At 44.4% G+C, this 25,887-nt stretch overlaps 1 protein-coding gene and 1 long non-coding RNA gene across 4 annotated transcripts in view; one reads left to right on the top strand and one right to left on the bottom strand.

Moving 5' to 3' along the window:
• Positions 1 to 25,887, bottom strand: part of PRSS12 (serine protease 12) — a 90,730-nt gene that overhangs the window by 31,595 nt on the left and 33,248 nt on the right. For both annotated transcript variants that reach the window (XM_090036647.1, XM_090036646.1), the window contains exons 5-8: positions 24,779 to 24,957; positions 21,924 to 22,065; positions 16,763 to 16,959; positions 9,654 to 9,795 (exon numbers count right to left, since the gene is read on the bottom strand). In XM_090036647.1, coding sequence (XP_089892773.1) covers positions 9,654 to 9,795; positions 16,763 to 16,959; positions 21,924 to 22,065; positions 24,779 to 24,957 — 660 coding nt within the window. The remainder of the gene's footprint in view (positions 1 to 9,653; positions 9,796 to 16,762; positions 16,960 to 21,923; positions 22,066 to 24,778; positions 24,958 to 25,887) is intronic.
• The window catches only part of LOC149870658 (uncharacterized), a 75,463-nt gene that overhangs the window by 35,167 nt on the left and 14,409 nt on the right, over positions 1 to 25,887 (top strand). The window contains exons 1-2 of one of the 2 annotated variants that reach the window (XR_016440807.1): positions 9,711 to 9,834; positions 15,557 to 15,742. This is a non-coding gene — a long non-coding RNA (uncharacterized LOC149870658). Of the gene's footprint in view, positions 1 to 9,710; positions 9,835 to 15,556; positions 15,743 to 25,887 lie in introns of those variants that run through there. The other variant, XR_016440806.1, reaches the window with a different exon arrangement.

The following is a 25,887-nucleotide window of genomic DNA, read 5'->3' as shown; positions in this document are numbered from 1 at the left end:
TAGCAAATAGCATGGAAAATAAATACATGGGGGTGCACATTCCCTTTTTTATCACCATCCAGCCTTGTCTATTATCTCTTCTGCTTTCCACCACATATCATTAGCAGAGTGACATTAGCCTCTGTCTTCAGTTACCCTTTAATCTCTCCAAATCGAATTGGAACCCCCAAATCAATTCGGGGAGATTAGGAAATATTCGACAATTCGGACATAGACACAGCTTTAAATGTTTTTTCTATGTACCTCAAGGTACGAGATGGCTCATCAATGCTGCAATGCTGGGGCGGATGGAGCATCCCACAGGAGTGCGGAGGGCTCCCCAGCACTCTCGGCAGCAGACCCACAAGTGAACCAGAAGCACTTCCAGGTCTGCCAGGGAGCATACTAGGGGGATCCCCTGTGCCCCCCCAGCTCGGCGACTGGTGCCTCCTGGGTCTGGGGGGGCACCTAGGGGTCCCCCATGGCCTATTACCAAGTTGGAGGGGGTGCAGGGAGGACCCCCAGCGCACTCCCCGATGGACCTGGAAGTGGACCAGAAGCACTTCCACTGAGCATGTGGGGGGCCCGCGCATGTAGGGGGCCCTACTGCATTCCTCTGGGACGCTCCACCCACCCCACCATTGCAGTATTCACGAGTCATGCCTGGTACCTGGAGGTATGTAGAAAAAACATTTAAAGCTGTGTCTATGGCTGAATTGCTGATTTTTTTTCCAAATCAGCATCGAATCTTCAGATTCGGCCGAATCAAATCAGGACGGTGATCCGAATCAACAAATCGAATCATTGTTCTTGATTCAGGCCAAATCAGAATCAAATACGGCCTGTTTCACACACCCGTACTAACTAGGATTTAGGGACAGCTGCCCCTGCAGCCACAGCTCCTGCCAGCAGGTCTCATCCTGTCTGGGCACGATGGCTGTCTGATGGGGGGATATGGGGTTTGCAGGAGGGGTATGGAGTGTGTGGATAAGGTGTGGGGGGATTGCAGGGCCCACAGCTCCCCCTGAAAGGCCCCAGCCCCTGCTGCAGGGCCCAGCTCCACCTTGCAGGGCCCCAACTTGCCCAGAGGGCCCCAGTTCCCTGCCTCCCCCCCCGCACGGCTGCAACCACTCTGCAGGGCTCACAGATCACCCCCACAGCAGCAGCAGCTGTGAGGTGTTGAGGGCCCACTGCTGTCTGAGCTCCCTCGCAGCGTGGCTCCAGCCAACTCAGAGCTGGTGCTACCCGTGCCGCCTGTTGTGGGTGCAGCCTGGCTCAGTGCAGTGCCACATGGGGCCCTATGCCTTTTTGCAGCCCCAGGCCACTTGTCATGCAAGGCCGGGTCCTGCCTCCATGGGCACTGCGCACCATTGGGCCAGGTCAGTTCCATGGAAGTGGGTCTCAGCTCAGCATGACACGTGATTCCTGAGTCCGGCTGGGCCCCGGGTGACAGCCCGAGCGGCCCCAGTGCTGTCTGAAGCCACACGGCCCCACGCCAACCTGGGCCAGCCCCACACCAGGTGGCACCGGCTCTGAGGCGGCCAGAACTGCACCACTGGGGACTCTGGCCGCAGCAGGCCCTGAGCGCCCACGGCCACTGCTGCAAGAGAGAGCTGGGGCCCTGCAGGGGACTCATGTCCCCTGACCAGCCCCCCTACCCTCACACAACCCCCACATATCTACAGCCTGCCCCCCCCATTGCAATCCCTACTTACAGCCTTGCACCGGGTCACTCCTGCTTGCTCCAGCATGTGAACGCAGAGTGCTAGGGCAGTAGGGGGCACCATAGAGACACTGGTTAGATGCCAGAGTGTCTCTGGAGATCCAAGTCCCAGCTTGCCTCCAAGTATGGTGGTGAACTGTGCCCTGCACTGCTTTTTTCCAGGGTGCTTTTATTTGATACATGGAAATCCACGTATCAAATTCTGAGCTTGTCCTGCAAATATGTAGTGCGCTGAACATTTTTTTGTTCTCAGCGTGCCTCTAGCAGCATCTCACACTGGTTTTAGGGACAGTTAGGGAAATTAAGTTATAGGGTTACAGGGACAGTTAGGGAAATGAAGGCCCTATCTTTTAAGCGGAGATTAAAAGGAGCTTGGCTTGTTTAAATTAGCTAACTGAAATCCGAATGGGAAAATGATTATATTTTTTAAATATATTCACAGGGTGAATATCATGGAAGGAGCAGAGCTATATATAAGTTAAAGAACAATACTGATGCAAGATCAAATAGATATAAACTGGCTGCACACAAATTTAGACAGGAAATCAGAAAGAAGTGTGTTAACCAACACAGGAGTGATGTTCTGGCACAGCCTTCCAAAAAGGTGGTGGCAGAAAGGAATCTGAATTGCTTCAGGATGGAACTTGACAGGTTTATGGACAAGGTGATATGATGGGACAGGGGTGTTCTTGGTATAGTAGTTTGTGTGTGTTTGTAGATTTAAGATTTTGGTACGGAATAATGAAAACCTAGTATTCGCATGGATGGTATCTGAAAATCACATGCTTCAAGCTTCTAGCAGTTGCCTGTAGGGTCCAAGAATGAACTGTTGCTCCCTTTGAATATATTCCTGGATTTGTGCATGTGGAAGATGGGGAGGTGGAGTTACTTTCTTATAAAGCAGGGGTAAGCAAAATGGTGGATCCAGCCAGCAGCTGGATTTCATTTCCCAGCAGCTCCCGCCTGCATCACTGCAGCTGGTTTCCACAGAGACCCCAGGAGTGGTGGGGCTGTGGCAGCACAGGACCAGGGTTTCCATGGAGACTGACCCAAGCAGCACTGGCAGGGCGCACAGCTGGGCAAGGAGCTGCTCCGGCAAGAAGCTGCTGGGGTCAGGCTCTTGCGGCGGTGAATGCATAATCTGGAGTGGGGCAGAGTCAGAATTTGCTGCCTGCACAGCTCTTTCCAGAGCATGTGGGCAGTGGACTGCAGCTCTGCCCCAGCTCTGTACCACCACTGTCACCGCTGCAAGATCCCAGCCCTGAAGTAGCTCCCCGGCCAGCTGCGTGCCCTGCCATCACTGCTGGGGCCAGTCTCCATGGAAACCTTGACCCTGCACTGTCACAGCCCCACTGCTCCTGGGGTCTCCATGGAAACCAGCAGCCATGATGTGGGCAGGAGCTCCTGGGAAATGGAGCCTGCTGAGAGTCTGATCTGGCCCATGAGCCAGACATTGGCTGCCCCTGTTCTAAAGCACTGAGAAGGGATCTTAGCCAGAAGTGGGTGTTTGGGCATGCTAATAGTAAAAACCTCTTAGGTGGCTACCTAATGGGTCTGGCTCACATGCTCAGGATCAAGCAGACTGTCAAATTTAGAGCCAGGTGAGATTGATATGGATTGTGAGGCTTTGCTTTCCTATGTAGAGTGTGGCAATGATCCTCTTCCAAGAATCCTCTGAGCATACCTTAACCCAGTGATTCCCAAAGGGTGTGCCAAGACACACTAGTGTGTCATGAGAGCAATGCAAGTGTGCCATGAAAAAACACCAGTGTGAGGAAGTAAATGTGCTACTCCCTTGTACAGCACCCTGTGCCTTCCACAGCTACTCCAGTGGTCCCTGCAGCTGCTTCTCTGGGGACTGCTGCTGCTGCTTCCTTCCTCCAGATTTCACCACCCCCAGGGAAGCCCCTGTGCTGGGTGCTTTGCAGTTGTGTTGTGCAAAGAGATGTCAGAACACCTTGTGGACACTTGGATAACTGAGTGCCTGTGACTGTAGAAGACTAGAGCCAATGGCCCAGGAGACCCTTGGCACTTTTATATTGACTATGCATGATTTGGTTCCTGTGTCAAGCAGGAAGTAGCAAAACACCACCCCAGGTAGCTTTGCCAATAAAACAGTACAGTACAGAAATATATAAAGGAAAAAATCTGAGTTTTGTTACACCAATGTAAATCCAAAGAAGCATTATTACACTTTGTTCCCTAGCAAAAACAGAGGGTACAATTACACTTCAAAGGTGAACTTCCAGGCTTTTGTTATAACACATTTAGAAGCAAAATGCTATATTATTAACTAAATACATATTAGAAAGAAACATTAAAATAATTTAAACCATTTCTTATTCTTTTTCATGCCAAGTTTCCAACAGTAGTTTCCCAGTAGATTGTTTTCAAAAGCATTTGTTGTTGGCCTAATAGCATCTGTAATGAAATCAGCAGAAAAGCCTAATAACTTCAGCTGTAGAAGAGATCAGCCAATTCTAAATACTTTAAAAAATCCTACTCTCTATTCCTCCACAGTGTCAGCTATTGAAAGCAAATATGGAACTCATCACTCAGCATTTGGCTGGCATGTAAACTATAAGAAAAAATGTAAGAATCTGTATGTTAGTACAGTGAACTGCATCAACTCAGTTCACAGGTATGTAGCAGTGTATATGGATGTTCCTGTTTGTGTCATGCAAACACAAAACCTGTTTTGTATAGAAAGTCCACATTAAAGAGGTTAGATGCAAGGTTCAGTTAGAGTAAAAGATTGTATTTAAAAATATCCCCATCTTTTCCTTTTGTATTAGAGTATGTGATTAGTATTCTTTTCTTACTGAAAAGTACCCAAATATATCTAGGATTGTTCATCATGCCAATTAATACATTCTGCAAATGTAAGAGTTTCTAAAAATCTCTTGTATCCTTTCCCCTCTCTACAGAAATACTCTGCTTGTACACTGGACATTTTCAGACATTAGGTAATGTTTCACATAGGCTGCACTTTCTTTCAATTCTGCTCGGCTTTCAGTGTTTTGATTAGGCATCATTAATTATTTTTATGATTTCATGACTGCTTTTCCCATTAAGGGGGACTACTTTTTAATGTCCTTTAGATTACATTTTTCTGCAGCTGGCATTAATAATCTGCAAGTCTGGAAAGCTGGCATAATGACAGGACCTTTAAAAATAATACAACTTGAAGCCTAGACTTCTTGCCAACTGAGGGTTTCCTTGCTTCACTCTCAGAAACAAACCTCAGTGAAAAGTCAATTACCAACATTCCTGAAAATAAATAATACTCACTAACATTGGGAGTCATATACAGTACAATGATATATCCATTTTTCCACTCTTTCCCAAGTCTGCATTTTAAGGAACTCTTTCCTCCCCTCTTGCCTTCAGTCAGAAGTGTCTGTGTCTGATTTACAGGCCTTGTATTTTCCAAGAAAAAAAGCAATGCAAAGCTAGAGAAATGAAACTTCCTCATAGCTGTAGTGTACATGTCCATCACAATCTGTTAAGAGAAACAGCATACTTTATTTAGTGTGGAACTTTTTAGTCCCATGATCACTCTTCATGAATACTGACTCTTTCTTCCTGTTTTCCCACACTTTCTAGAAAGAGAGCAGCATATATTTATCTCTGAATTTACACCTTTCTTCACATTTGGATATGTCCAAAGGAGGTGCAAACCTGGTTTGGGACATTCAAGTCAGCACCCACTATGAAGTCTGAACCACAGCAAAAAGATGTATGCAGTGACAGCCTAGGACCAGATTATTCCCATTTGGTGCAAGTAAGCAAAGTTGTCCACACAAGCAAGGATGTGTGTTTGCTGCAGCACAAATGTGTGTTTGCTGCAGCACAATGTGGCCTTGGGCCACATTGCATACCCCCACCTGTGTAGTCTGCAGCAGGACACAATGTCCTGCTGCTCCATGTGCTGTGGGGGGGGCTGCCTGGGGCATAGGGTTGCCTCAGTGCAGGGTTAGCCACCAGGCAGCCCCTGTGCTGTGGCACCCTGTACCCCAGCCATCTGGGGAGAGGCATGTGGAGATGCGGGAGCAGACCTGGGCTGCCTGCTCCCCCACCTCTACAGTCTGCAGAGCTCCTGTACTGAGGCACCCTGCACCTCAGCCAGCCATTCCCCAGCTGGCTGGGGAGCAGTGTGCCTTGAGTCGAGGGAGCAGGCAGAGCCCCTGTGTTGAGGCATGTGGAACCCCTGCACCATGGCTCACTGTACCACAGCCGGCCATGGAGAAGCTGGCTGGGGAGCAGTGTGCCTGAAGATGGGGGAGCAGACAGCCATGGGCTGGCTTCTTCCCTGTCTCTGCGTGCCTCAGGGTGGGGGCTCCACAGCACAGCCCCTGCACTGAGGCATACAAAGACAGGGGAGAAGCCAGTCCAGGGCTGCCTGCTCCCCCATCTTGAACTACCCATCACCCCAGCCAGCCAGGAAGCAAGTGGCTGGGGCTCAGGGTGCCTCAGCATGGGGGCTTCATATCCTGGGCTCTCTGCTCCCCCGTCTCCACATTTGTCCTGGCACACGCCATAAGTGACGCATGCCTCTAGAGGCTGGGGAGCCATGGCAACCGCCTGCAGGTGGTGTTGGCGGTGTCAGCAAGTGGGGACCACCCACAGGCAGTGACATGGGCATCAGCAGCAAGGGTGGGCGAAGCAGGGACTGTCTGCAGGCAGCACTGGCCGATCAGGTCCCCCCAAGCCGGATGGTAAGCCAGGAAGTGCCGCTGGCACCTCTTGTAAGGGACACCAGCACTCTGCCTGCCTCCCCCCCTGCCCATCACCTAAGCCAAGAGCGCTCGCTGTCGGAAGGGAGGGGATCACCAGCGCTCTCAGGGGGAGCACGTGCACCCCCTATGCATCACCTATGGTGCACACCACTTTGGCATGCTTTGTGCCGCTTTTTCCTTCAGGTTTTGTTTTGTTTTGTTTTGCTATCAGGAAATCTGGGTAGCAAATTTTGACCTGTTGCTACAAATTAGCAGTGCCACACATGGTTTAACATGCAATGCATGCAGTTTTTAGTGCCGCAAAGAGGTCTGCACTGCCACAAATGCACATGCTTGCATGTTTGGATCCACCCAAGGAGTGAAACTGGAGTCCTGGGGAAACCAATGCTCCGCATAGACTTTCAGCTGGCTGACTGCTGGTAAAACCTGCTGGCTGACTCTGCAAGTAAAAACAAGCCTTGGATTTATCCCATTTCTGACTGTTCCAGGGTTTGACTTGTATCAAAACAGATACAGGACATTTACACAGGCAGCCTGAATGGCAATTAACTCAAATTAAGAAAAGGTGTTGTCTCAAGATACTTCACAGATGCTAAAAGTGAGACAATGGGCCTGTAGGATACTAGGATAAAAGGAGAGAAATCCAGTGTCTGTTATTGCCCTAAGTTATCAGAACTCTCAAGCCCCCAAAATGTGTGTTCTGTCCTGAGTCCTTCAACTAATACATATTCTACTGTATTATCTACCTTAATTTTAAACCCATATTATGACATGATACAAACTGAAAGTCTTGGAAATTGCCTAAAAGGCAAGGTCAGGATGAGTGACAGGTTTGGTGTGGCTATGACAGAAATATGAAGTGACTGCAAGTCTGATTACACTGTGGAAAAAGCAGACACTCAGGGGGTAAAACAAATCAATAAGTTTCTTTAGCTCAGAATTTATTTCTAGAAACACTCAAAGGAGGTAGATTTCATTAACTTTCTGCTATAAAACAGCCTTTTCTTGGCATTTTTCAGGTCTTATTAGCACTGCCATTTATATGTCTGCCCTTGGTTGTCACAACTACAGTGCTCCCCAGTGCCCCAGAAAGAAACTTCTAATGAGTGAAGTTAGCTGACTGAGTGGCTTGGTTCAAAGGTGGCATGGGAAAGTTACATTTTTTTTATTACATTTTTGTCTGTTTTATTTCAGCAATTTTATTCAAATTATTAAAATCTAACCACCAGCTACATTCTTGTCATACAATCCCATCAAATCCATACTAAGCAGGGTCAGGTCAGGTCAATAAGTAGATAAAAAACTTCTCAGTGCTAGTAATTCAGTAGCTAATAATTCCGTCTTTGAATTAGTGCTGAAGCAATTCCCATGCCTGGTGGCACTGGACAATGTTCTGCTGAAGATATTAATGCTATTTAGTGGAGTTGATATTAAACCATGTATGTCATTACAAAACCACTTAAGGTTTTCCAAGTCTTTGTGTACAGAGGTGATTATCTGTTACTTGAAGTCAGGCAGAAGGTATGCCAAGTATCTACATGAGCTATTTACTGCAGTTGCCTAATTAGCTATGCAATAAGCATCTCAGCATCTACATGTGCAGGACTATTAGGATGGAGTCAACTAATTAACTCTGCCATAGGTTAATATTTGTAAACACAAGTACTACGATGGAGTTTTTTACTCCACAGCAACACACGTGTAGACACTGATGGGGCTAGCTGGGGCAACAGGGTGCTTCTGTGCAGGGGCTGTCTGCTGTCTAGCCCTGCACCAGAGCACCCTTGTGCCCCAGCCAGTGCCTCCACAGCATGTTGAGCTAGGTTGAAGCAGTCGTGGCTCAACACGCCGCAGTCCTGGGCATGCCCGGGAGCAATAAACTCTGTGACATGTGCTAGAGTTTATTGTGTCACATTATGCATGTGTAGATGTGCCCACTGAGATCATGTCAATATCTCTACCTGCTGTGATCTTTAATAACTACAAAGGGTTGAAGGTAGAGTAGTGGTACATTAGAGACTGACATGTAATCCTGCCATAACGTCAACCCTTTGTGGTTATTAAAGATCACATTATGATCACAATGTATACAAACACTTGTGAACACAATAACAGTACCTAGACTTTTCTTCTTTGTAAGAATAAAACTTATTATCTTCAATACTCAGGCCAAATCCCAGCCTGACTTTACATTCTGCCTATGTTTAATTTCTTTGCTATTTTATGAACAGGCATTCTTCACTACCTCCCCTTTTCTAAAACATTCTGTAGTATTACTCACCACTGTTATAAAGTTGTATTCCAGAGGTGGCCATGTTTCAAGGGTTATATAGATTTTGACCCAATATACACAAATAGAATTGTTGTGATCAAAGGTGTTTATATGAATAAAAAAATGTTATTTGCCACCAAATCCCAGAAGCTTTTTAGGACTGAAAAAACTCCAGAACAAAAACATGGCATCTCCAGGTCCAAACATATAAGTAGTAGTAATTTTTGCTTGTAGATATGAAGATTCTACTTATTTCCATGACTTTTCCCTTCCTAAAGGATTTTAGTTAACACCCTGGCACCAAGCTGAGGAAGGATCAAAGTACTAAGTTAAAAATAGCTTGAAGAGTAAAGAATACTGAACAGATACACCGAGCCAAATTGTCATCTCAGTTTCATCAACGCAACTCACTGACAAGTGTAAATGAACATTTGGTCCATTGCAGAAACAATAATATTAATATATAGCTGTTAAAGTAACAAAAATATAACATTTATACAAGAATTTAGTCATCTGGAAATATTTAGCTTTATTAAAGGTTTTTTCCAATAGTTACTATAAACCTGCACTTCAGCTGCTAGGTGATCCTAATAAAGATGGTTATGTGCCTTGGCAGCAGTATAGCTTTTTGCAGAACCATTAGTTACTATGCATTTCTTATGGGTAAGTATCATAGTATACCACTTCTTGTACTAGTGTACTAATAGTATATTTTACTTGTGGTATATCTTTGTAAGGCATACTTGTACTACTTGAATAATTACTGTATTGAACTATGTCATCATTTTTTGAAATGCTTCCAAAATATTTTGTGTGTCAAGTACAACAGAGAAAAATAATTCTAAGAAGACAGGATAAGGTGATATTCAGTTGCGCAAAGTTTATGCATTCAGACATAGTAACCAGATAACTTGAAGAACAGTTGAACGATTTTTCTTACTTGTAGCCAAGCTGTCGACAGACCACAGCTGCATCCTTATCAGACCATCCATCATCACAAATTGTTCCCCACTGGCCATTGATAAAAATCTCTACACGTCCCTCTTTCTTATTCTCGCCATCCATCAGCCTGATCGGAAGACCTGTGAATAAGATACAGCTGTCAACACACAACAGCAGAAGTAAGAGCTCATGCTTTTGGTCATTTCCATCACATTCCAGGGATGAGGTCAAATCTTGCTTATGTTCAACAAACTTTTCACTGTTTCTTCCATTACATATACATATATATGTAGCACAGCTTGTACCTTAACTGGAACCTGCACATTCCAATACTTTTCCCAGTAGGAGAGGGCAATCAGGTAAAATCTGTCTTGATAGTCTTCATGCAGAACATCTATAAGTGAGTTTAACCAAACCTCTCTTCATGAATCTATGCACCCAGTTATTCTCAAATTACCTTTACAGGTGCTCTAACCCTGGGTCTCAACAAAAATGTCACAGTACTCAGAATACATCTGTTAATAAGAATTTATTCCTAATGCTTAGTATTCAACAGCATGTTTACTAATGCAGTCTGATGTATTGGCATAATTAAACCAAACTTTCATTTGTAGTAAGACATTTTCTTTGCCTTTTTAAATTGATTCTTAATCCAGAATTTCTTATAATGCAAAATTAATCTGATACTCATTGATCAGAGTTTGTGGGATTTTGCCATCTTCTCATACTCAGATGTGGAGAGATGAATACATTATATGGAGTTAAAAGCAGAGGATTAAGTCAAATCAGCTCTCGACAGTAACAGATTTGTGTGTGCATTTTATGCCATAAGTGGAAGTTAAACTGCAATAATTCCATAGTTGTTTCATCCAGAAGTGAACCATCTCAGTTACTCCCATTTACAGTAGGCACGTCTACACAAGACACTTTACTGCTCAGCAGACTAATTTACTGCACAGTAAAGTGTCCCTATCTATACATGTATGGCAATTAGAATGCAGTAGACTAATTTACTGAACTGCTGGATAGTCCCATCAGATACAAATGGTATCCAGTAGCGCAGTAAATTACTGTGCATAAATACACATATAGATACTGACTTCTGAACTACTTTAATCCAGCTCAGATTGAACCAGACTATATTCAATTGCTATAATTGCCCATGTAGATGTGCCCAGTAAGATGAACCATGGATTTTACTATGGAAGAATTGGTATCTAGCAAGTCCGCTGCCCCCTTTTAATTTACCTTAATTTTTTCATCTGTCCACATCCTCAAAAGTGAAAATCGTTGATCAAATACTAAAATAACCAAGACCTTTCCATCCTAAAACACACAACCAGCTTGGTTCTTATTTACTTGGATAGTGCAAAGAGCCTTAATGTAAAGGAACTTTGGTGTAAAGCCAGTAGCATAACTAAGGAGGGGTGACCAGGGCAATAGCCCCAGATTTAGACCAGGGCAATAGGCACAGATTTAGGGGTGGAGGGCACAAAAATAACAGCTGCTGCCACTACCCCATGCACTGCTGCTGCCCAAGGCACAGAGCTGCCCTGTTGCACCTCTCTGTAGTCTAATTTACTTCAAGATTACTTTTACAGCTTTTACACCTAAATGAGAATCAACTATAAAATTTTAATATGTGTAGAAGTCTTTTTAGAATCTGGAAAAGCTCCTCATACACAACTGGAACACAAGTTAGCAAGTCAGCTACCTTCACAAATCTCAAAAGGGCTTTCACTCAACAAGGACACTCCTCCAGAAAAATAGACTGCACTTTTGAAAGAGCAACCCAGCTACCACATGAAGAATTTCTACAGTAGAAAAAAGAAAATCCCCACAAATCGCACACCATTAGTTATGACATACCATCCTGCCATTCCCTTCCCTGGAACCTATATGGAAAATTCTCAAACAATTGCAACTCATACTAGAAGACCCAATTCTTAAAGAGATCTTTCCAGAACCACCTATCCTAGCCTTTAAACTGACACCAAAGCTTACCAACCTCATCACCAAACTTCCTATGGCCCAAAATATAACAAATGGATCCAGACACTGCCGGGCAAGAAATGTAAAACCTGCCAACACATTTCCACCACTCCCACAATAACTACACCCCACAACAGAGCCATAACCATTCCTGGATCTTACCCATGAACCTCCAGAAATTAATATATCTCATCCAGTGCACTAAATGCCTGGATGGAAAATACATAGGAGAACCATACAACAACTGCACGCCAGAATGAAAGTACACCAAAAACCTATCAAAGACAAAAATACCCAACTACCTGTGAGTGCACATTTCTCACAAGACAACCACTCTCTCTCCAATCTCTCAGTTCTAATTCTCAAAGGGAATTTACAAAAAAACTTGTAGAAGAGCCTATGAACTTCACTTCATTAATCTACTGGATACAAAAAACCATTGACTAAATATAGACATTGAATTTATGGCACATTATAACCTGCCTGCCATCCAATAACCCCAGGTAACCTCTCTAGCTACATTCTATCACCAGGCCAACATTCCCTCTTCCATCCCCGCCCTCCCTCCCTGCCCCCATCTTGCACCTATTAACTCACATTTGCATTTTCACAGACCTGCATTTTGCATATTGGTTTAAGGTTCTACTCTACCCAGGAGAGCACACAAACACCATCAGATGCTCCGCATGCCTGAAGAAGGGAGTTTGTTCCCGGAAGTTTGTGAAGAACAATGTTTCCAACTAATTACTTGGTCTAATAAAAGATATCACATTTACCCAAAGAACCCTGTCTACCTTCCCTACAGGAAAAGCAAATGATTTAATTCTGCTCTTAGTTAAATTGTTACTAGTCTTATCTTGCACTGAAAAGTTCATTCAGCTTAAGTTAGGGTGTGAAACTAAAGCACAACAGCTATTCCTGAATAACACAATGTATAGATAAGCCCTTAGGAATAATTCTGTCGTTCTTGGGCTTAATTCACCAAAGGTCTTATGAATAAAAGTTAAAAACTTTAAAAATTTATTTTTTTCATTAGAAAAAGACATTCACTACAAATTTATTTGTTACAATTAATAGCATACTGTTTACGTCTAGAAATTCACACACATTGAATAATTACATTTTTGGCCATTTTCACTTGCTTTCTAGTCAGCTAGTAACATTTACAGGGACTTAAAGGTGAGATTGTAATATTCTTTATACTATGAGGATTCTTACCACTCCAAGGGAACTATTTAAATCTATTCCCCAAACTGTTAATTGTCATAAAAAATTAATTGCATATTAACACCTTCAAAGTGTTATTTTTAATGTATGTTAATTTTAAATGTGGTGGCCCTTTTAGTGTTTCTATTTAAAAAGCTGCTACATTGTCTACTTATTTCTCTCAGTTCTCCTTCACATAATTCATGTTTAAAAGAAAAAATGAATACTGTCTCAAGTGCAAAGAAACAAATAGTAACAGTATAGCCTTTGTCTTCTGTCCATCAAGTAAACTTACAGTAAACATCACATACATTATTTTCATTCTTCTCGAGAAATGAAATGCTATTCTGGAAGAATGATTACTGTGTAAATTATACTCATATTACCCAAAAAGGGACATAGGATATTAGTAGTAAAGTATACAGATTTTATTGTCAACCTACCTTGTTACATTTTATCAAATGTGCATAGACATGGGAAGCTAATATCCGTTTCAGGTGAAGTAAGAGGAACATGGAAATGTTCCATATGGATTTGTTTAACTGCACCGGACCGTGTTCAGCTCAGATTACACTTTATAGTAAGCTGAATGCAACAGAACAGATGGTTTGAGTCTGTGCAGACAACAATCATGATGTGAATTCCTGTTATTCTGGCGATGAGAGGATTCAGTTCTAGCAAATACCTTGTAGCTCTCTCACCCCCACAAAATCATTGGCTATATGATACTACAAGTATAAATACATTCTTTTCAGCATTTATGGGGCATAAGGGCTATGAAACCATGGGGCTAAATGGAAGCCAGGAAAGAACAAAAAACAAGAAATGTACATGTGGAAAAATATAGGAAAATACTGCATTGCTAAAATGTGGGATAGATATTTAATGCAATAATCCATAAAACGTATTGAGGTTGGGCTTGTCCAAAAATCCACAGGGAGCTAAGCTCCCAAATGCATCCAGATGAGGTTCTGCACTTCCATTGAACTGCTTTAGGCTCCTTTCAAAATCCTACCCTCTAAAATGATTTACAATAGATGTTGGCAAAACTTAAAAAATACAGATCAACATGTTGCTTAAGGATAGGTTACTATGTTAATATTTTTAACAGATAAAGACCAGATTCCAACATACTTACTAGGTGTTTAACTATGATCTTATTCCAACATGCTATAGTCCCTGAAAAACAGTTAATACAAAAGGTAGATGGGTCCTTCCACTCTGCTTTTTGTGACATAGTCTTAAGGCTAATATGATTGCATGTCACAACATGAGGTGTTTAAAGGTTTTTTTCAGGGACTTGAGCAGGGTGGATTAGGATTAGGTGCCTAAATCCACTTCACTGTCTAAGAACTGGAATAGAATCTAGCTGTCTACTACTCATCAAAAGTGCTAATTGCTCTTTCATCCCCTCATAGCTATTACTCTGCATTTCTGAATGGCAGGCTGCTTACTTAGTTACCTAAGTATAGATTGAGGAGCCTATTCTTAGGCACTCTATTTAAAAAAATAAAAAACCCTTGGCCAAAGTATCTTTCCTCCTTTGAATGCACCTGAAATATACTCAGTCCATATTTCAGGTCAGGAAACCTTCTGTTATACTGAATGGATTTGTTAAACTATGTTTAAGTAACTGAGGACCTTGGCACACATTAGACTTAAGACATGATTAGCCAGTTAATCACCTCTTAAGTAGTAACCCAGCCACACATTCATTCTATTAATGGTGAGATAAAACAAAAAATGTATAATAACTTTGTGGCTAGTTCTTATTGTGCCTTAAGTAGAACATGTGGCCAGATCCCAGGCTTCTCCTGCACTGGCAATTTAGCGCGATTGGGATCCAATCCCAATTCCACAGTCGCACCTCCTGCCATGCACTATATATAGTGTCTTGAAGTACATATAATTCTAGCCACTTTTTATAGACCATGCTAAAGATCTTGAGCCATGCTAAGGCTCCTTATCTTTAGCACCCACTACAATTTACTGCTAAAAATAAAAAATATATTTCCCTTCATGATCTATTTACTGTTTTGTCTGTTACTAAAAGTTTGGCTCGGCTGTATCTGTGCTATCACTCCAGTTTTAATTGCAAAGTGGTAAATATAAGGGTGCTCTTGCTTTCTGGGTTTTCCTTCAACAAGGCTTCATGGTATGGAATCAACTGGTATTCTTCTAATACAGAGCCTAGACAAAACTACAGTCTCTTTTGGTTGCCTATTTTGATGCCAAGAATGGCTCTGTACTGAAAAAAATCTAGGTACATAGACAATAATTAAAAAATTACCAAATTCAAATCCAAAATAATTGACAAAGGTTAATGAGGTAATCTGAGTTATTGGTAAGTACCAAGCTCTCTTTTGGTACTTTTGTGCTCTGTTACCTAAAGAGATTCAGTAAAACAATGCCATTATAAGCAAATAGGGATCACCCTCTTATGCCACAACTATCATAGTTTCACATATTCCTATTCATGTTACATTGTTTATTGCAAGGTCTAATCTTTTTTTCAATCCGAATAACGCTCCAGCCCTTGATACCTTGTATAACCGTGTGCTCGTTTTTCAGATTTTAAGTATTTTTGCCGCCTCATAATATTAAATGTCTCCTTCCTAGTTTGTATCTCTAGCTCTCTCTCCTGTCCTTTCTTATTCATTTTCTCACAGTCACTTCATTCTTTCTTTGTATTTCATTATAAAGGGACTGCAATAGGTTGAACACCATTGCTCTGTGAACCACATGCTGGAGCCAGGCTGCAGAGCCATGTCACCTAAACCATGGGACTCCCCATGCATCTGAATATTTGACAACAGGGGAGTGAAAGCAGCATTTATTGCCCCATCTTTGGATGTGGGCTGACAGACCAGCCCTGCACATGGACCCCAGGTACCAAACTGTTTACTGATCAGCCCTATGCCACTCATCTGGTCTACAGGGCTGAATGGGTTGGGCACACTGGGATAGAGGTTTCTAGGTTTGTTTATTGGTTAGTGTAATGGGGTTCTGGTTAGGGACTGAGGCTTCTAGGTTTTACTGCTCTAACACAGAAATCCTTCCACAGAGATCATAAAAAATGACTGTTGGAAGGGACCTCGTGGTCATCTACTCCAACACCCTGCTCAAAGCAGGACCACCCCCAACCAGATCATCCCAGCCTGCTTTGTCTAGCAGGGTCTTAAAAACCTCCGAAGATGGAGAGTCCATAGTCTCTCCCAGTAACCTGTTCCAATGTTTCACTACCCTCCTAGTGAGAGAGCTTTTCCTAATATCTAACCTAAACTTCCCTTACTGCAGCTTGAGACCATCGCTCCTTGTTCTGTCATCTGCTGCCACTGAACAGTCCAGCTCCATCCTCTTTGGAACCTCCCTTCAGGTAGCTGAATCCCCTCTCAGTCTTTTCTCCAGATTAAATAAGCCCAGTTCCCTCCATCCCTAAATGCTTTCATTGGCTGCCTCTGAAAATCATCTATTTCACTTATCTCATCTTTTCAGAGGAGGGTAAAATACTGATCCATTGTAGTGTAAATTTCTTCTCTGTGTCCTGATGACATGAAACAAGCAGTTCATTTCGGCTTTAATGGTGTTCCATGAAAGCATACTATTAGGAAAGCCCCGTGGAGGCACAGATTGAAGTTACAGTGGCTCTGAAATTCACAGTGTTCCTTTATGCTTCAGAAAGGCTTTGCATATGGGAGGAAATATAACTGTTTTGCATTATCTCCATGAGCAGTCCTCCTTTATATTTTTATACATACATATATGCACGCACACTTATTCTGACTGAGACAACCTAATGGCATGCAGCCAGTAGAGGAAGTAGAGATTTGGATTCTTATCAACCTTGCAATGGATGCAACTGCTTGAATCTGTACCACAGAGAAACTGTAGCTACTAAGAATGCTTTACCCAGTAAGAGTCTGTGGCCATCATTATCTGGGTGGCAAATTATTCTGACATCTTCTTGATGACTGCAGTCATGTTTCCCCCACTCCCTCTTTGAGCACTGAAGAATATTTAACTCTTTTCCTGAGCAGCTGACATCATCCAGCCAGATAGGCCCACTGCTCTCTTCAAAATACTTTTCCAGTGCATGTTTTCCATACCTGTGTAAGACATACATACGCATTATTTATTGTCAGTACTGCATAAAAACAAGATACTTCAGTCCCAAAATGCTCTGAAATAAAACCAAAAACACCAAAGCCAGCAGGAAATATAGCTCTGGCAAAAGCAAGTCTAGCATCCATTAAAGTCCCTGGCAGCTGTCTATTAGGGCTGTACAAAATAACTATGTTTCATTTCGGTTTCGCCATTTCAGAGGGACAGTGATTCATTCTGGTGTTTCAGATCACTGTTCTTTTTTGAATCAGCCAAATCTGTTTCAGAGTTTTGACACTGTTTCAGTGTTTCAGCCATAGGCTATAAGGGAGAATCACTAAAATGCCTATAACTTTGTCATTTGTTGCCTGTTCAGATGAAAACTGCAGGGATGGTAGCCTATTCTGAGGGCATGAAGCCTGCCAAGTTTCAAGAAGATAGATGCAGGGTTTTTTATGAAACTGCACCTCAAACTGTTCAAAGCCAAACTAGTATCACGTGCCGGCAGCAGAAGCCTGCTGTCATCCCACATGCAGATCTGGGGGCCTGCGCCACCCTGGAAGAGTCCAGCACAGACATGCAGCCCTTCCAGGGGGTGTGGGTCCCCAGATCTGCATACAGGATGACAACATGCTGCTGCTGCAGGCTGGGGCCAGCACCAGCACTAGGTTCTTCTCAGCGCTCGGTGCATGCTGTGCCAAGCACACTCGGGTGCTGGCGCTGGCCCCAGCTGGCAGTGGCAGCATGCTGACATCTGCATGCTCCACAGCCAGTGAGTGCGCAGCTTTAGCATGACTTGGCAGGGAGCCACGCACTGTCTAGGAGCTGGGGTTGAACATTGCTAGGCTGCAGGTTCCTGCTGGAGCTGCCCCAGCTCCCAGACAGGGCGCGGCGCCCTGCTGAGCCACGTTGCACCTGTGCCATGGGGCAGCTGCCGTGCCGGTGCCAGGCAAGGGAGGGCGATCTCTGCTGCCCTGCACTGCATGAGAGTGCTCTGCCACGAGCTTCCAGAGGCCCTGATTGCTGCTGCTGCTGCAGCTGATGAGTCCGGAGCTTTTTTTTTTTGTTTTGATATTTTTTAAGTGCCGGAAGGCTAGGACCAGGTGCGGGATGGGGCCGGGCAGGGCAGCATGGGGGCTCCTCCTGCAGTTCCTCTGGCTGTGCCTGCCTCTGCCTCAGCTGGGGGAGCTGCAGGAGAAGCCCCTATGGCTGCCTTGTCCATCCCTATCCCCTGCCTGGCCCCAGCTTCCTGGCACTTCAAAAAAAAAAGCCCCACACTCACCAGATGCAGCAGCAGAAATCAGGGCCTCTGGGAGTTCATGGCAGAGCTCCCTGCACAGCGTGGATCATCCTCTCCTGCCTGGCACCTAAGCAGCAGCTGCTCCATGGCACAGGTACAGTGCAGCTCAGCAGGCTGCCGCGCGCTGTCTTGGAGCTGGGGTGGCTCCAGCAGTCAGCCAGAGCTTCTGGTTTGATTCCCAAGCTCTCTGATTGCTTCCCCCAGCTCTCTGATCATTCCCTGAGCTGTTCCCAGGGGGTGCGGGCACCCAGATCTGTGAGCCAGGTTTCAGCAGGCTGTTGCTGCTGGCTGGGGAAATAGCCCAGAGCCGCTGCCATCCCCAGCTGGCAGCAGCAGCCTGCTGTCATCCTGCCACAGATCCAGGGGTTGCACCCACCAGGAAGATCTGGGGGAAACAATCAGAGAGCTGAGAGAAAGATTAAGGAAGCGAATCAGGAACTGGGGAATCAAACTGGAAGCTGGGGGAATGTTCAGAGACCTGAACATTCCCTCAGCTCCCAGTTCTATTCCCGAGCTCCTGGTTTCATTCCCCAGCTCTCTGATCACTTCCCCCAACTCTCTAATCCTTTCCACAGGTCCTCCTGAGGGGCACAGGCCCCTGGATCTGTGCTCCGGGTTTCAGCAGGCTCCCACTGCAGGCTGGGGCCCACTGCAGGATGGAGCACCGCAATCTTCCCAGCCCTCAGCAAAGACTGCACAAAGTGGCTGCTGCTGGCCCCAGCCTGCAGCAGCAGCCTGCTGAAGCCCCATGTGCAGAGCCAGGGGCCCACACCCCAAGGCACAACAGGGGGAAATGATCAGAAAAGCAGGGGAAAGCAATCAGAGAGCTGGGGAATCAAACCGGGAGCTAGATGTCAATATCAAAGCAGTCCTTACTGCCCTCTTCCCCCTCATAGAATCATAAAATCAATGAGTCGGAAGGGACCTAGACAGATCATCAAGTCTGACCCCCTGCCATGGGGAGGAAGGAGCACTGGGGGTGGCTGGGGTCATAAGACCCCAGCCAGGTGCCTATCCAGGCTCCTCTTGAAGTTCTCCAGGGAAGGTGAGAGCACCACCTCTCTGGGAAGCCTATTCTGGCTCTGGCCACACTTACAGTGAAGTAGTTCTTCCTAATATCTAACCTAATCCTATCCTCCCTCAGCTTGTGGCCATTGTTCTTTGTGAACAGACTTTCCCCGAGTCCCTGCTGCTGGCCCCTGATAAGGTTGTAGGCAGCCACAAGATCCCCCCTCAGTCTTCTCTTGCAGAGACTGAAGAGACTTAGGTCCCTCAGCCTCTCCTCATAGGACTGGCCACGGAGCCCCTCAACCACAGGAGTAGCCCTCCTCTGGACCCTCTCCAGGTTCTCCACGTCCCTCTTGAAGTGCGGCGCCCAGAACTGGACGCAGTACTCCAGCTGCAGCCTGACCAGCGCGGCATAGAGGGGGAGCAAGACCTCTCGGGACCTGTTAGTGATGCCCCTGTTGATGCATGACAGGGTGAGGTTGGTTCTGCCTATTGCTTCATCACATTGGCGACTCATATTCATCCTGGAGTCAATCCTGACTCCAAGATCCCTCTCTGCCTCTGTGTTGCCAAGAGGGTCAGCCCCTAACCTATAACCATAATGCTGGTTCCCTCTCTTCCCTCCCTCTTCTTAGTTTTTGTTTCACTGCAAGCCCGGCTCCAAAACTCCGAAATTCTCCAGAATATTTCCAAAACATTTCGGAGCCTTCCATTTCAATTCTGATTCGGTGTTTTGGGCACCGAAATGGCCTGAAACACCTTTGAAACGAAATGGCTGCTGAAATTTCGCACAGGCCTACTTTCTGTGCCTCTTCCTGGGTAAATTTGCTTCAATTTTTTTTTGAAGACTAACTGATGGTTATGTTCAAGGAAACTTTTAAAACATATTGCCCAAATCTTCATATACCTTGTGGCCCAATTCAGCCAAGACCATAGCAAATGCTTAATTTTACAAACAACCTAAAGTTCTATTTGCTGACTATGGGGTTTTAGGTTATGCTAAAAATTAAGTACATGCTTAAGTGACTTGCTGAATTGAGGTTTTATTGACATGTGGTTTTCTGTATTCTTTCCTTTATTCTTGCCATGCGCTCTCTTTTAATTACAGTAAAAGCTCGGGTAACCGGCACCTTACAAGCCGGCATGCTCTGTTAACTAGCATGCCAGCTTGTAAGGCAAAGTGAAACTGGAAGTGCCCACTGTAGCACTTCTGGTTTCTCCAAGCCCCCACAGCCCAGGACAAAGCAGCCTGCGCTGCCAAGCTCCCATGGACCAGGGCATAACAGGCTATGTGGGGCCTGCCTCCCTGTCCTGTGTGGTCAGCAATGCTGTGGGAAGGTCGGCAATGCCACAGGAGGGGTAGCAACGCCCCGGACACAGCGGCAGAAGCGGTGGCCCAAACAGGCAAGGACGCCTGTTCGGGCCGCTCAATTAACTGGAATATTTTGTTATCCGGCATCCCCTATTCCCGAGGGATGCCAGATAACAGAGATTTTACTGTAGTTATTTTCTCTTTTATCCTACTTACTTGGTGTTATCAAAATCCTGAAAGTAGGAGAAAGGTTATGCCGTAAAATATATTCCATTTACTCATAGTCACCTTTGTTACCAGACATAATAGGAATGTGACTACAGACTAAGGCCACAAACAGATATTATAGTTGTTCTGGGAAAAATACCTTTGTGCCAGCATAAAAAACATGCATAAAACTGTTCAAGGGGATTTTCATGGAGGAGAACTGGTTTCCACAAAAAAATGAGAGGACTTCCCTCTGGGAAGATCTCTCCTCTTGAGCCAGCTTGTAGGCCTGTATGCTTTTTTCAGTGTTGGGATACCATCAGTGTCTCACAGTCCTCTGCTTTCCCTCCCTCTCTTCAAGAAGCCCTCTTCCCCTAGATATATGTCTGGACTCAGTCACCTGGTAAGGTGATAGGAATGAGCTTGGTACATGTTTTGGGGACTGCTCAGTCTCAGGATGAATACAAGCTTTCCAGTCTTTCTCTTAAGAGGCCATCATCATCTGAGAGAGTAGAGGAAGTCAGAGTGGAGTTTGATAGATTTCAGCTTACTTCACAAGGCCCTCAGGTAATGTTGTTTAAAAAATTCAGAGTCCTTATCTTGCTCCTGCAGCATACAGACAATACTCACAGAGGTCAAGGGTGGAAGTTACTGGTAATTTGCAGAGGACAGTCGGGGTCCAGGTAGTGTGTTGGTAGTGCAACCGACAGCATGTCTGTTTTTAAATTTAGGAGCATAAAACTATGAAGGTCTTTTCACATCAAGGAGAAATGTTCCTCATGTCCTGCATACTTACCATTAGCACTTCTCACAGAAGGCCTGATCCAAAGCCTAGTGAAGGCAATGGGAGCCTTCTCTCTGCTGTTGGTTTTTTTCTAGTTATTTAAAAGAATAAAAAAAATTGAATTGACATAGAACAGCAAAGTGCCAGTGTTGTTCCAAGGCAGAAAACAGGCACTTATGAAAAGGTTTTTAGGGGGGCGTTGATTAGCATTCTGTTGCATAGTACAGTGCAATTTAAAAACATATTCCATACAAAACTGATAAACATAAGGTAAAAAAGGCAACCTGCTACATCCATTAGACCATACTGCCAGAAGTATTCCACAAAGGGTTAGTTGCATTATGTAAACAATTCTTACTTAAATCCCATCTGCCGACAAACCACTTGGGTATTTAGCTCAGTCCACCCATCATCGCAGACTGTTCCCCATTGGCCGCCGTAATGTACTTCCAAGCGTCCCTCATGACTGCCTTTTCCACCTGTTAGTCTTACTGCCCCATCTATGGCATTAACAAGAAAAAACAAGAATCAGTTGTCTTCAAGGTGCACTTATCTTGTCACCCAGTAAGAAAAGAGATAAGAGTCTCAAATCTATTGTACAAGATCACACCATTACGCTACAAGATCTAACTCCTGCCACTATTTATTGTTTGAATAGAAGATGAAAAACCCCCACAATATGCCTGGCCAGGGTTTCACACAAGGAAGCAAATAATCCTACAAACCGTCACATGATGATTAGCAGAGCAAAGTTCTAATTGTGCAATTTCAATGGATACAGAGTTTCTCTATGGCACCACAATTTCTTTTGCGCATTCTATTACTAGTTTAAGAGTAAGATATTTAATGATTATCATTAGAAGCCCAAGAAGCAAGAATCTTTGGTGATATCTTTTATTTGACCAACTATACTGATGGGAGAGCTGTTGGACAAGCTTTCGGACATCAAATGTCTTTCCTCAAGTCTAAGAGAGAAGCTGTTTCTCTCCCACAATGCTGCTTCTCTCTCAGACCTAAGGAAGGGCACTCGATGGCCACAGCTTGTTCAACAGCTCTCCCAACTATACAGTTTATCCAGTAAAAGATATCACCAAAAATCCCTGCCTCTCAGACATTGTCTGGACAATGGCTACAACAACACTCCAAGTCAACATTTATTCAGTTATTTTACCACAGTGAGAATTAAGATACCACTTGGGGAAACATAACACTATTTTTTTTATGCCACCAAAGAACAGTCGTTGGTAAATGCTAACTTTTGATAATGGTCACATTACTCAAAAATATTTTTTGTTAATGATGAGAGATAAAATACAAAATACAAATGGCATATGCATGGATCTAATCTCTTATTCACAGGAGATAAGGGGATCAGTTACTTAATAGGTTCCTGAGGGGTTAAAGGTTCACACTGAATAAAAGGGTGTAGGTTGTAGCGGTGTTGGTCTAAGGACATAGGCAGACAAGGTTCTTTGGGTGACTCTGATATCTTTTATTAGACCAACTAAATAGTTGGAGAACAATTTTTAAGCAAGTCTTCAGGTTCAAAAACCCTTTGTCAGGCTAAGGAAGTTTCAGCAATTGATATGTGCTGTTCCTGGATGGAATGAAAAGTAAAAAAGACAGGTTGTGCTGGTATTCATACAAGACAGAAAGTCAGTGAAAATGTAGATTGAGGAGTCAGTGGGTGAGAGACAGGCTGGGGGTGGGGGAGAGAGAAAAGGGATGAATAGTGGAGAAGTACCTGGGAAGTCAGATGTCAAGCAGGTTATAATGTGTCATAAATCCAATGTCTATATTTAGTCCATGATTTTTAGTATCCAGGAGGTTGATGAAGTGGAGTTCAGGTAATCGAGTATTCATGTCTTTGATAGATTTCCGGTGTGCTTTCATTGTTTGAGGATTCTCCATATGGGTTTGAGGGAGGGATGATATGTCATAACTAGCAGTGTGCAATTTGTGTGGGGGGGTGTTCTTCTGTACTGCAGCAATTCTTCACGCGGTATCTGGGTGGCTCTTTCAAACATGTGATCTATCTCTCTGAAGGAGTGTCCTTGTTGGGTGAAAGCCTGTTTAAGATTGGTGAGGTGGCAATCAGGATTGTATGTTTGAAAGAACCCAGCCAGAAAATCCTCAAACAATTGCAACCCATAATAGAAAGAGACCTTATTCTTAAAGTGATCTTCCCAGAGCCACCCATCCTAGCTTTCAAACAAGCCCCAAACCTTGCCAACCTCATCACCAGAAGCAAACTTCCCCAAACCCAGAACACACCAAAAGGATCCAGACCATGCCATGACAAGAAATGCAAAACCTGCCAACACATCTCCACCACCCCCACAATTACTACACCCCACAACAGAGCCATCAGCATTCCCAGGTCTTACAGCTGCACCTCCAGAAATGTAATATACCTCATCCAATGCACCAAATGCCCAGCTGGAAAATATGTAGGAGAGACCAAACGACAACTGCGCACCAGAATGAACGCACACTGGATATCTATCACAGACAGGAATACCCAGTTACCTGTGGGGGCACATTTCTCACAAGAAAACCACTCTCTCTCCAGTCTCTCAGTCCTGATCCTCACAGGAAACTTACAGAACACTTCTCAGAGACGAGCCTATGAACTCCACTTCATCAGCCTCCTGGACACTAAAAATCATGGACTAAATATAGACATTGGATTTATGACACATTATAACCTGCCTGACATCTGACTTCCCAGGTACCTCTCCACTATTCATCCCCCTTCTCTCTCTCCTCCACCCCCTGCCCCCAGCCTGTCTCTCACCCATTGACTCCTCAATCTACATCTTCACTGACTACCTGTCTTGTATGCAGACCAGCCCAGCCTCTGGCTTCTTTACTTTTCATTCCATCCAGGAAGAGCAGACATCAACTGCTGAAACTTCCTTAGCCTGACAAAGGATTTTTGAACCTGAAAGCTTGCTTAAAAATTGTTCCCCAACTATTTAGTTGGTCTAATAAAAGATATCAGATTCACCCAAAGCACCTTGGCACACTGAATAAAAACCTTCTGTCCTAACAGTTTTGTATGTGCATGCAGCTGTTCCTGAGAGAGGGATAGCATAGCTTTTCCACCTGTTGTCTGCAGAGCAACAAGAATTCTAAAATATTTCTTTTCCAAAGTCTCTCAGTTCTGGGTTTGTCGCTGTCTCCTAGCATGACACCTGCTGACTGAACTACCTGTAAGAGGTATGCAGGAAACACCAGCGTCTTCTTTGTGGCCACAGTTGTGTTCTTGCCAGGAGCTCTTTGGGCACTGTTCTATTGACAGCTCATTCCCTGTACAACGCACTTCATCCAGCAGCACAGGGCCTGAACCTTCTCCAAAATAAGCTTGGTTCCATGCCTTGGCAATTCCCCTGTAAAAATATAATAAGGAAAGACTCTAGAATACAAGGAGTCAGAAAGAGCTTTAATTTACTGATAGTAGCTAAAACTTTGGTTATCCTTTGGTAAAGATGCTGCAATCCAACAACAGATTTTCAAATAGCAAATGGGATTCACTATTTGATTGGCCATGGAAATCCAACCTATCTAATATGGTGTGTGATAGCTACAGCCAATATAATTTTATGGAGCCAACTTCATAGATTTCAAAGATGTTAGGGCTGGAAGGGACCTCAAAGAACATCAAGTCCAGCCCTGTCCCAAGGGCAGGAAGTCAGCTGGTGTCAAAGGATCCCATCCAAATAAGTATCTAAACGTTTCTTGAATGAGTCCAGAGTAGGCGGCTACACCACTTCTGGAGGAAGTCTATTCCAGGTCGTGGGGGCTCGGACAGTAAAGACATTTTTCCTTATGTCCAGACTAAAACAGACTTGGAGGAGTTTATGTCCATTGATCCTTGTTTTTCCTTGGGACGCTCTGGTGAACAGATATTTTCCCAGGTCCTGATGTACACCCCTTATGTACTTATAAGCAGCCACCAGATCCCACTCTGAGCCTGCGCTTTTCCAGGCTGAAGAGTCCCACAGCTCTCAGCCTCTCTTCATAAGGCCTATTCTCTTGCCCTCTGATCATGCATGTGGCTCTCCTCTGGACTCTCTCAAGCTTCTCCACGTCCTTCTTGAATTATGGAGCCCAGAACTGGATGCAGCACTCCAGCTGCAGCCTCACTAAGGCTGAGTACAGCAGGAGGATGACATCCTGAGATTTACTTGAGAAGCATCTATGGATGGAAGCCAGAGTTTTGTTTGCTTTACCAGCTGTGACATCACATTGGTGGCTCATGTTCATCTTGTGGTCAGTCATGACCCCCAAGTCTCTTTCAGCAGTGGTGCTAGCAAGCA

The sequence above is a fragment of the Crocodylus siamensis genome, chromosome 2 (genome assembly GCF_052110815.1).
Source record: "Crocodylus siamensis isolate JL-2025a chromosome 2, ASM5211081v1, whole genome shotgun sequence".
In the NCBI taxonomy this organism is placed as follows: Eukaryota; Metazoa; Chordata; order Crocodylia; family Crocodylidae; genus Crocodylus; species Crocodylus siamensis.
Note: the sequence above shows the minus strand (reverse complement) of the source record. Positions and strands in the feature narration are given on the sequence as shown.